At 40.0% G+C, this 12,383-nt stretch overlaps 1 protein-coding gene across 1 annotated transcript in view; it reads right to left on the bottom strand.

The window, feature by feature from the left end:
- Window positions 1-12,383, bottom strand: part of ERBB4 (erb-b2 receptor tyrosine kinase 4) — a 484,810-nt gene that overhangs the window by 121,388 nt on the left and 351,039 nt on the right. Inside the window, exon 16 of the mRNA XM_059476545.1 lies at window positions 9,270-9,314. Coding sequence (XP_059332528.1) covers window positions 9,270-9,314 — 45 coding nt within the window. The remainder of the gene's footprint in view (window positions 1-9,269; window positions 9,315-12,383) is intronic.

The raw sequence follows: 12,383 nt of genomic DNA, 5'->3' as shown, positions 1-12,383 counted from the left end.
TACTGCTTTATCTGTGCAGCTTTTAAATGTTAAAGAAACTTGTCTTCTGACAGCTGCTGAAATTTCAGAGCAGAACAGGCCAAGCATCTGGGGAAATGGTGATCCAGCTTAAAAATCTCTTTTTCCTCTTCCAGTCACAACCCCCTTCCTTTCCCCATTCCACCAAATCCCCAAACCTAAGTAAGTACCAGTACTCTGGCAGGTAGTGGATCCTGCTGAGTTTTTCTTTCCCCTGACTCTGTCATGAGAAAGAGAGAGGGATTGCTTCTCATTCCATCACAAAAATATATGTATTTCAAGTATTTAAGTAATCACCAGCACAAAAAGGCTGATGAAACCTTGAGAGAGTATATTCCATCATACTGATACAGCTGTAGGTTTTGGCTTAGTTTCTTAGTGATACCCTTCTTCTCACTGGAAGTTTCCTAGAAACTGCTCCTCTATTTTAAAAACCCATTGATTAAAAGCTGACTCAAACATCCCCAAGTTTGGAATATGCAGCCCTGATCCACTGGTTGATCCAGGAACTGGAAGTAGAGAGAACTCACCCAGAGCTGAAGTGAAACAGCTCTGAACTTCACCAAGTTATTCACATGCAGAGGACATACCTGCCACGAGGGAGGGGAATGCATATCTATGGGAGATGGGACACTTTTAAAGCAAGGATATTATCTCCTCAATCTGTTCTTTGCCTATTATCCCTGCTGTGATTGAGACTATGCATATTAACAACTAGTGGTCCATTTTAATGCAGGAATACTTTTTACCTTTTCATTTTTTCCCTTCATTGGTCCATTAGGGGCAGGAAAGATGTGATTTACTTCTGAAATTGGCACATATTTTTTTAAGGAAGGCTATTCACTCAAGCAGAGCAATGCCCATGGACACAGACACCTCTGGCATGAACTGAAAATATCCCATGGCTGATTCCAGCCTGCTGGGACCTTGGAGGAGATGGGTTTAGCCACTGCCATGCTGCTGAATTACACATGTAATTCTGGAATTACACATCTTCCTTCCAGTCTACCACATCAGTCTACCACATGCAGTCTACCACTGCAGTTCCTTTGCTTCTGACCAACCAGCCTACAGGATCTGCATACCCTGGTCCATGTTCCCAGCATTATTTTCTGATCCATTTGCAGATGAACAAAGTTTATCACTAAAAGCAGGGATTGCAGTGTCTTGTCTCCTCTTCAGCATGACCTACACTGACATTAGGCCTACAGATTCCAACCTTGCAGGATTAACTTGACCAAAAGAAATGGCAACTAATAAAACTACATCTTCCATCCTTTTTCTTCCTTCTACTTTTCTGCTGTCATCACTTCTTTTCACCCATGTTAGGGTGCTTTACAGCTTCTGTTCCTTCTAAGACATAGCTGTACTACCTAATTTCAGTGACACATCTAAACATAATTTGATTTACAAGTAGAGAACTCTGAGTTAAAATGGGACAGTGAACACAATAAGAAGATGCAATAAAAATGGAGGTGAGCATTTTAAGAGGTGCCCAACACTGGTGTATTGCTTTGAAATCCTGTGTTATCAAAGCACATGCTATGTCACAGGAGAGTACTGGGAGTCCAAGACAAATTGCATGAGGAAAAAGTTCATACTTTTCATTAAAAAGGTTGATTGCATTTCAGACAGTTTTCCTTTAGGCATTACTAGAAAACTTTCTATCATTGACAAATCAGGGATTACATCATGACTGGACCATGTTTAACCAAAGCTTGGCCCTTGTCCTGAGGATGAGCTTGTATTTGTTCTCAGATTTCTACATAAATGCCACAACTCTCTAGTAAGAGAAACACTACCAGGTCTGCTGAGAAATGTCCACAACAGGCAAATACAGAGTTACCTCCTCACAGTCCTCTGCCAAAGAAAAGCTCAATCACAACTAGCCAGCACCTGCTCTTCACATTATCCCATAATCTTTCCTTGCCTGTTTTATCATTTGTTCAATCTCAGATAACTACAGAAATTATTTTCAACATTATCTTCTATTGATGAAACAGCCAATATGTCTGCAAAAGAGCTTGTTCACCAGCAAGTGAAAATGGTGTCATTAAAAATTTACATCAGATTGGAAAAAAAAAGGCATGAAGCTTTTTTACAAAAGTACAGATAAGATCTGAATGAGTTTCTCATCTCTCCTAGCAAAGGACAGTCTGAACACTCAGAATTTTACCTGACCTAACTACAAATGAGCAAGCATGTGTGAACAGAACAGAAATCTTGTGTAAAGTCATGTGCAAGTCTGTGCCTCACCTACAGCTGACAGGAGCCACAGCCCAGGATTCAGCAGCTGGATTTGCTTGTCTCTGTCCAACTCAGTATTCTAACTCAAAATTTAAAGGACACTGTAGCTTAGATCATGAGCTGATCACAGCTGGAAATTATTGTCACAGACATGGAAGTGTCCTGTCCCATGGCAGGAGGATCCACACCACCCCCTGCCCCCAAGCTCAGCACAAACTGATCTTGCTCGCAGGAAAAATTCCCAGTCTTGATTTCACAAGTCTAGTGCTGAAGAAGAGAACATTACCACAGAAAATTGTTTCAGGGATTAATAACCTTCATTAGAAATGCACTGGAATTTTGCTGCCCTTAATGTCTCTCAGATTTCACCCATTTTACACCTGACAGACACCCAACTCTCCTTTTCAGTCTGCTAGACTTAGTGCCATCCTTAACCAAACTCTGTCTTCTTACCTGTGTACTTCTAGAGGAGAATCTACCTTCACTTTCAGCCAAAAAAAGCTTTAGCTGTTTGAGTTCCTAAACTTCATTCCAAGACACAAGGCACTATTTCCAATGGCTCTTCCCTAAAATCCCTGTAACACACATTCCTGGGAAAACAGTCAGTCTCTATGAAGGTACAGGGTCTGTTCAACTCTCTCCACTACCACTGTAACCAGGGAGAAAAGAGGCAAAATATCTCTACATTACAGCAAAGAAATACAAAGGAAGCTGAACTAACAAAGAGAGGCCATGGCATAGGGAATGAGTTTAGTATTAGCCCACATTTCCCATTAGAAATTGAATTTAGTTTTTTGAAACTACTACCCAAAGGTACAGATAATTTACATGACATTTTCCCAGCCCGTTACTTTACAGCATGGAAAAAATTATAGTAAGAATAAGCAATTTGGTCTGATGGCTTGATTTTCTAATGCTCTCTTCCTGAATGATTGCTGGTATTTGTGGTGATGCTTCCACCTTTGATAAATGCTGAGGTACAACTTCCCACACACAGCACCAAAGTCAGGACTTTGTTAATTCCTTGAAACCTACAGCTTGTTTACTTTAACTCATTTACTGTTTGCTACACACCAGTCAAGTATCAAATTCAACACTGGTACTTCCATTCCTACAAAGGACTGGAAAATGGTATTTCCATTCCTGGAAAAGGACTGACAGACAACTATACTATCATCATTAACAAGTTATCTGCTATTGATCCAATGCTGGAAAAGCCACTGCAATTTAATTGAGAAGTAAGCATACATTTTGGAGTGTAAAACAAACAAAAAAAGGTAATGTCAATGTGCAAATTTTCATCTGCATTACACGTTCAATGCTCCATCATTCCAGAAAACTCATGTTATACAGGCAATGAAAAGAAAAATGCTCCAAAGAACCCCAGACAAGAGCTTCCTGCTTCATGCAGGAATTGCAGCTCCTTCACACCTAAGTAAGGCCACAAGGAGTAAGCCAAATTGCAGAGAATTAAGTCTGGGCTCTCAACTCTAATATATTTGTCATGTTAATTTTTCTAACTAAGAAAGAGTAACCAATCCTACATTGCACAGGTAGACTGGAAGTAAGACTACAAGCTTTAGTTCTGATTTATTATGTATTAAATATTAATGAATTATTACGGAACCATTCACTGAGGTTTAAACAATGCTACATCTTCCATATTTCTAAAGCTCTACAAATGTATATTTAATAATAGATAATTAATTTATAGCAACATTAAATCTAGATTAAATCCTTATTTCCAGCCATGAGAGAAACCCATTGGAGAGTGGTGAGATATATACTGTTGCTTTATAATAAGCTCACTTCTCCATGGCAAAATTTTATTTCTGCATTGTGTATTGTTTGTGTAGCCAAATCAATACAAACCCACAACACAAGGGTGATGAGAAACCAAAGCAATCACCTCTGCAATGGCACTGTGTGTTGTTTTCCATTCTAACAAACCATTTATTAATTTACATTTCCTATTGCTTCCTTTTTTCCAGCAGTGACCTATCACATTTGGTCTTCATCACTCACCATTTTTTCTGCTCATAGTTTCAGTAAAGATAATTTAGTCAATTTTCCAAACAAATGATTTTCTTATCAAAAACAAGCACAGCTGCTGGGAAACTTGGTCAATGAGTATCAACGGCACCAAGATCCTGCAAGAGTTTATTGTCCACCTTCTACTCCTTGTAGAACAAACTTCTAGGAACATCAGATTTCTCACCTTGCTCTATCCTACGCTCTCTCAACACGGTCCTCAAATCACTGGAACCACAGAACAGATTTTAAACAGCATTGTGTGAGAATTGCTTCCAGTTCTTGCACTCTCCCAACCTTACCAGTTTATTTCTCTCTACAGCAGCTTACCCTACTAAGTCCTTCCATACCATGAGTCCATGCCAGCCAATCCTGCTGAGTAAAGCAGATGAAGCACAAAGCCTCACTGATCACAGACAAATCTTTCTGATCTGTGGTCAGACCTCAAACTGAAAGAGGGGAAATTTAGGTCAGATACGAGGAAGAAATTCTTCCCTGTGAGGGTGCTGAGGCCCTGGCACAGGCTGCCCAGAGAAGCTGTGACTGCCCCATCCCTGGAAGAGTTCAAGGCCAGGTTGGATGGGGCATGGAGGCTCAGGTTGTGGAAGGTGTCCCTGCCCATGGCAGGGAGAGCTGGAACGGGATGAGCTTTAAGGTCCTTTCCAGCCCAAACCATTGTAGGATTCTATCCATAAAACAGGAAAGAAGGAATATCCTTTCCAGCCCAAACCATTCTAGGATTCCATCTGTACAACAGGAAAGAATAAATATCCTTTCCAGCCCAAACCATTCTAGGACTCCATCTGTACAACAGGAAAGAAGGAATATCCACCTACACCCTTTCACAAGAAAGCCAGTCTTAAAATGTGGAAGCAGTAAAAAACTGGAGGAACTCACAAGATCACCAACCACACCATGACTTTCATTCATGTCCCAGGGGTACCCCAAAGGTACTCCTCCTAAAGCTCCAGGCAGGGAAATGCTATGGCGAGAATTAAATTACCCTCAGCAAAGGTCTGGCTTCAGAACCAGTTCAGAAGAGGCAAGGTCACCCACAGAACTGGGATTTCTCTATGAGTCTCTTTCATGAGCCTGAAAGGAGGTTGTGGCCAGATGAGGGTCAGTCTCTTCTCCCAGGCAACCAGCAATGGGACAGGAGGACACAGGGGAGGTTTAGGTTGGGCACTGGAAGTTCTTCACAGAAAGGGTGAAGGGGCTGCCCAGGGAGGTAGTGGAGTCACTGTCCCTGGAATTGTTTAAAAAAATATTTTAAAAGGTGCCGTGGTTTAGTTGATAAGGTGGTGTTAGGTCACAGGTTGGACTTGATGATCTCAAAGGTCTTTTCCAACCTAGCTCATTCTGTGATCCCGTGAATTTGTCCTGTTTGATGACATCTAAGATCTATGCAACCCACAGAGGAAGGATCTGAAACTGTTTTTTCTAGTCTGGATTTTTAAAAAATAAACCTGTTTCTTCAACTGCTCTGTTCTGATACAGCTTCAGAGAGCTCCATATTAAGAGTCTCTCAAGAGCAGCATCTTTTACCAACCAAGTACCATAGCTTAACTGGTACTCACAGATCTTATTTTCCCTCTTATTTTATACAGAGATCCTCTTCCCCTCCAGAATAATATAATTATTCTATAAAAGCAGAGAGCATATGGAGTGCTTTCCTCCAAGCAATGGAACTGAGCACCGTGAAAACCATGAACATAAGCATTTTATTAGAGGTGGTTTCCCTTCCCCACCAGCTACTGAGAGCTGCTGTGAAATTCTGCTGAAGTCATACTGTGACAGGGTACAAAACAGCTATGAAAGGATTTGCCTGCACTACACAGGGTTTACTGTTAATTAGCTCTTGTACACATAAGCAGTAGATAAAACCAGCTCTTTTTTTGTTGTTGTTGCTGAGGAAGTGATGATTTGTTGAGAGGACATCCTTTTTGGATACAAAACTAGCAACAGCATTGTAATTAGAGTTAACATCTACACAACATTCTATTGAAGCACTTGACAATAGTGGGCCTGGCTAATTAGCTTCTGTTAGTTAAAAGGGAAATGTAAATGAAATTTTCTCGGGGCGTAAACAGAGACAGCAGCTTACTCAGACCAGGAACATCAGTGTTGCTGCTGCTGGTTCCTTCCTATCACATTTCTAGATGTACAATCTCACATGCACCAGAAAACAGAAACCTGACTCCTCCTTTGATGATCTCTCCTACTATTAAAGTGAATGAAGCCTAGCAAGGATAAACCAATTAAATTTCATACTTTAGTGAAAAGCTTTGTCTCACTGAAGTCACTGCACTCAGCCAAATTTTTCTGGTGAATCTGAAAGGAACCAGCCTTTCCTGACTCTCTAGAGTATTTTCTTAATAAACAGCAGAGCATCATTTTTACAGTTTTTGAATCCTTTTAAACAACAGCTATCCCCATCTTGGGAGCAGACATAATCATCTTTTTGCTGATTGTTCCAGAATATGCTGTAATGTTATACTGTGTGCTATTCCAACCTCAGAAAACACTGAAGTAACTGCCAGAGAGTAGCAAAAGGAGGAGTGGCATTGTAATGAGAGGCAGGAAAGGAGGATGGACAACTCCCTTGGGCATCCTGGGAAATTCCAGCCTTCTTCTGCTTGCCGTCTTTGTTTTGGCAATTTCTAGGAAAGACTGGTATGGAAGGTGGAACCAAAATCAAAGCCCTACAGGAATAATCCATACGGGAAGCTGCATGAGGAGATATTCTTTTGGACAGAACTACATTGAATCTAAAGGTTTAAAAAAACCCCAAAACCAAACTATGCAGAAAGAAATGCACTGCCAAAAGTAAGGTTGTTTTCCCACAAACTTGAAGGGACTAAAGATAAGCAGAAAAGCAGAAGTTTCACCATTCATTTGGAAAACAAGCCATGTGATGCACATCTGATTCATCTTGATTAAACATGACAGAAAGAATTCCTTTGCTATTCTACCACACTTTTACAAAAGCCTTCAAGTCAATGAATCATGGCACAAACAATTTGCAAACTAAAAAACTGGAAAGGAAAGCAACACTGCTATGAAAACGGAAATAGGAGAAGATGAGGAATTTCTTGTTTGGGTTAAAGCCCTGCTCTCACTTTCAGCAGAAAAATCTGTCCCCTTCTACTCACTGATAATTTACATCAATGGAAAAAAAGTCAAGTCAATAGGTGAGGGTCAGACTGATTATTAATTAATTTAAGATTTATAAGACTCAGGAGGGTGCACAGCTGTTAAAGAGACATGAAGAAGGTTCTACCTGAAGTTAAACACTTCCATTTTGGATTTACAACCTTACTGTAACAAAAAGTGTCACTTTGCCAGCGCAGTTTTGCCCATTTTTAGTCCAAATAGAATGAACCATTTTCACAATAAAAAAAATAAAAGCACAATTTCACAAATCTATTATAGAGGTATGAAGTTTCCTTCTTTGCCTTGAAAGTGAAAGAATACATACTGACATTTAAACACAGTGCAGTAGTTTTCCTAGAATAAATTCAGCAAGGCTGAAACAAACAAAAAAATATCCATCAGATCCAAAGGAAACAGGAAACATTTCAGACTGAATGGAGCAGGAATAAAACCACTGAACAGATTAAAACAATTCCTCTCATTTCTGTAGTTTGATAAGGCCCGTAAACTTAAGGAAATAATAACACATTTTCTGTATTTGTGTTTTGAGTAAAGTTGATGAAATCGGGGCCTTTAAAACTGGGACAGCTTTGTTTGGATGAGCCCATCTGAAAATGAGGCTTCACAGAAGTATCTCAAAGTGGATATCCCAGATCAGAAAGATTAAAACAAAACATTGAAATATTGAAAAATTCATTTTCTGCTGCTTATTCATTGGTTAATGAATTAAGTCAGAACTGAAACTGATTTAATAAACAAATATACCATCTGATTTATAGTGCACTGTTTTTCAAGACCAAATATGTTCGCCCTCCTAAGCGAGAAATAGGTATATTCACATTATGTACACAATTAGGAAGGAAAGGCAACCTTAAAACCTTTTGAAAAAGACAAGAAAAAAACTCAGGTTGAAAATCTTAATGAGGTGGGTTTGACTGAATTTATGCATTTTTCATCTAGTCTTAGCTCAGGAGAGTAATCCCAAAGCCTAGAAGTCATATTAACCAGTTTGAATTTAAGAATGAACAAACTCAATAGCAATGTGGGGCTTTCATGAAAAAGAATGCAGAATAAAGCCTACATTAATTTGTTTCAATTGTCATTACTGAAAAATAAAATTGCTGCAAGGCTACAATTTTTCTTTTAAACAGAAAATGAAAAAAAAATCAAATAATAGTTTTATGTGAAGTAAGGAATAAATTTTGTTTTGCTATAACATTTTTGTTTTCAAGGGAAGGTGTATGGAAGAAAGAGGCTCATTTGCTTTTAAATTTTGTCTTAAGCAAAAAACAACAACAAAAAACACAATAAAGAGAAAACAAGTGCATTCCAGAATTTTACCATCAATTTTACCAAACAATTTTACCATCTAATAAAATTGAATTCTGAAATTCAATCTGTAGAATGAATATCTACAGGAAAATTTCAGAATTTAATCCTTATCGATTTAAGCTAAAAATAAAAACACTTTTAAAAATCAGCTTAAATGAGCAGAATACCTAAATGGCTTTCAAACAGAAAGCAAATTTGGCTGCAGGGAGTCAGATTTTCTAGAATACAAGGGGTGTGTGTGTTCAAACTGGCTGCTATGACCTTGCAGGTGTGGAGGATGGGGTGGGGATGTTACCTAGCGTGCTGGGGCAGAGTGGACTGCCGTGTCCATGGATAGAAAATGCAGTCATGACTAGCTGGGCCTCTACACCTGCAGGCAATTACAGAACAAACCACGTCATTGCCACGCCCCAGGACATGCACACGCATGCGCCCTTGTCCACACGTGCAGGATGGAGACACACAGGCAGCCAGCAGCCAGCCAGTACCTATCCATCAGCCCAATGCAGTCCTCCAGGTGTGGCCCTATGCACCTGCAGCAAATCCAAAGTGGAAACAGGGAGAGAAAGAGAGACAGCTGTTATTTACACACCCAACGAGCAGGAATCCCCTTTGTGTTCTTAATTCTAGCTCTTCTCTCGCTAACAGATACCTACGTCACCAAAAAATTATAGCTTGTGACAAGAGGAACAATAATAGCAACAGCATTCCAAGGCAGGCCACATCTTGGCTCAAACAACACTTTCACCTGTGTAAGTGGGAGTCCTGACAACAGGGCTGCTTTTCCTGTGTGTTTTTATGAGTCATCAAACCAGTGATTATTGCACAAAAGCTGTTAATTTACAAGTCGAGATTTCCAGGAGCACAATCCAAAACTTGCTTTTCTTTCTGTAATTGATGCAATTGTTCGTTTTGTTCTAAGCTCCCAGCCAAGGTAACTGAAGAAATCCTTTTTCTCAAGGATCAACTTCCAACAAAAGCAACAAAAAACACAGCAAAATGGTGTCTGCTGATTCAGACATTTTATTCTGCTTTCCTTAGATGCTACCAAGAGTTCTCCACCTGCACAATCAGCAGGTGCTCACCAAAGGCACTGGAAATGCAAGGAATCACTAAGTGCAGCACCACTAAAACACAGCCATGGAAAAGAGTTTGCAGAACACACGTGTGACATGTGTGGATGTCCCTTGCCCCCATGAAGAGCAGGACTGGTTTCCTGGTCCCCTGCATTCAAACAGCAAGTCAAATACACATTTACACAGCAGTCAGGATTCTCAGAGACTCAAGTTGAGCTTTTAGGGGTTAAAACCACCCAATCCCCTTCATTGCTGCACACCCAGCTAGGCATTCCAGCCATGGGGAGTACCTGGCCCTTGGCATTTAAGGAAACCAAACCATTTATTTCCACTCTTTAAGAAGATCTCAGAGCCATTTTATTGACAGGCCCTTTGGCTGTACATCTGCTACAGGCAGCAGAGGTGATCTGACACATCAGTAGACTGCAACTTACTTCTGTTGAGGCATTTTAAATTTAAGGTGTGATCCCCAACTCTTTTAAAGTTTGCTGTTTTTTTCAGGCTGGCTTTGATGGAAGGATATGCATGTCAAAAAATTTGAAAGTTCAAATAAGCTCCCACGAGATCATCTTTCTGCTTCACCATCACTTGCCACTCTTCAGCTTTTGCTGCATTTAAATTGGGATCACTGTGCCATTAGAAAATGAATTCAATTTCCCTGTACCTGCTCATCAGGGAGGGAAAGTAAACCTTACCCCATGTTTGTTTACTTGAATTCTTATTTTTACATAAGACATTTACTCTGACATGCAAACACAAACTGGAAGGATTTCCTCAATGACTGCTTCCTTCAGCATAAAAAAGATGTGTAAAAAATCCAGATACTACATAAATTTAAGGGTTGATTAAAAAACAAAAAAAAACTTAATAGAGAGAACTCTTGGAATTTCATCTGTCTGGGCATCAGCACTTCAGAATTCAGGACTGTCTGAATTGTAACCCATCTCAAACACATCCAATGATTCTTCCTTTCATGGCATTCTCAGCAATCTGGAAAAAACAAGCTCAGCAATGATGGAGGCTGAAGAATTGCTCAGATTGTCCATTTCCTACCATGCTAAAAAAAGCTGAGCTCAGACTCTTGCAGTAAATAAAAAGAAGAGCATTTTCAAATTAGAGGTCTGAGATCCTGCTGCTGGTTTAGAGAACTGGCAGACTGACATCAAGAGCTTGTAGCCTTGGAGTCACTTCACATGTTCATTTGGAGTACAGGATTGAATCCAAACTGTACTGCTGGACATCACCCAGTGCATGTTGAAGTGCCGTTGATTTCTATTTCAAATTGTAATCCTCTTCAGTGGGCTTGGCTTTCCCAAAGAGAGAACTCTGTCCAGGTGCAATTCCATTATTCCTAGCAAGGCAGTTACCAGGTCCTCCTGAGAGGCTGTCCTGATTACATGCAGGGAAGTACAACACTGTGAGTCATGGCAATTTTCATTCGCAGGGTATTTTGTACCCCCAAAAAAATAACATCAGGTGTTTTTCTCCAGGAGGGAACTCCCTTCATTCCAGGCTTTTTGACCCATATAAGCCTGACAAAATCATACATCACACTGTTCACACCCACTGTTTCTTCTGCTTGGAGTCTGGATGAGATTTTCTTTTCCAAGTTGGCTCTGTAAAATGAACTGGTTAATTAAGACATGCCAATTCATTAATGATATATTCAGTACCTTACAAAAGTTCAATACAGCTTATCCATAAAATTACACTTGGAGCTCATCCTAGCTTAATAGATAATCATCCTCTGAAAGGAAATTTGGGGTTTTGAGAATTGCAGTAACAACTATTTTTTTTTTCCAGGAATAATCCAGAAATATTGTCATTTATCAACCTTCTTTAAGATTGAAAGGTGGGGTTTTAACTGCACAGATATGGGGTGACAAAGCCATTCCACACCAGATGAACTCTCAAAAATCTTGGTCACTGGAAACAAACAAAACTCATTTTACAATGGTGTAAGTGGATTATCTCTGGGCAGGAGAAAACCTTTTTTGTGATGGTCACACAATTATTGTTATGGATAAAATCGGACAACTCTGCCCAAGGGCTACTGAGCTAACAGGTGAGAGGAACAAAGTTGAACTGGAGCAGGGGCTAGGAAGAAACTTTGTAAAACAAAATGGTAACAGTTTTTCTTATCCAGAGTGTGTTGCATTATTATTTCATCTGGAATTCAAACTTTCTTCCTAAAAATACACCTAAGCTTTAGAGACAACATGGTGCTTCTGCCCTCCAATCCTTTCAGGGCCACACACTGTTGCTAGAGCTCCCCTGACGCCTCTGGTCATGGCTTAGAAGGAAAAGAGAATTTTGGTGAGGAGTAATGCCCTCTCTTCAAAGAGCTGTGTGACAAAACATGTTTGTGTGACTAGGGGAGGTGTCCAGTGAGCTCCCCCATTTGTGTCCTGCCCAGCAAGGAAGCAGGCTGTCACTTGGTATTGTGTAATTAGTGTTTTATTCCTGTGCAAGTGTTCAGTTTTGGCTGGCTCTGCAAGAAGAGGTGCCAAATGCTTCCCAACTCTC

The sequence above is a fragment of the Ammospiza nelsoni genome, chromosome 7 (assembly GCF_027579445.1).
Source record: "Ammospiza nelsoni isolate bAmmNel1 chromosome 7, bAmmNel1.pri, whole genome shotgun sequence".
Taxonomy (NCBI): domain Eukaryota; kingdom Metazoa; phylum Chordata; class Aves; order Passeriformes; family Passerellidae; genus Ammospiza; species Ammospiza nelsoni.
Note: the sequence above shows the minus strand (reverse complement) of the source record. Positions and strands in the feature narration are given on the sequence as shown.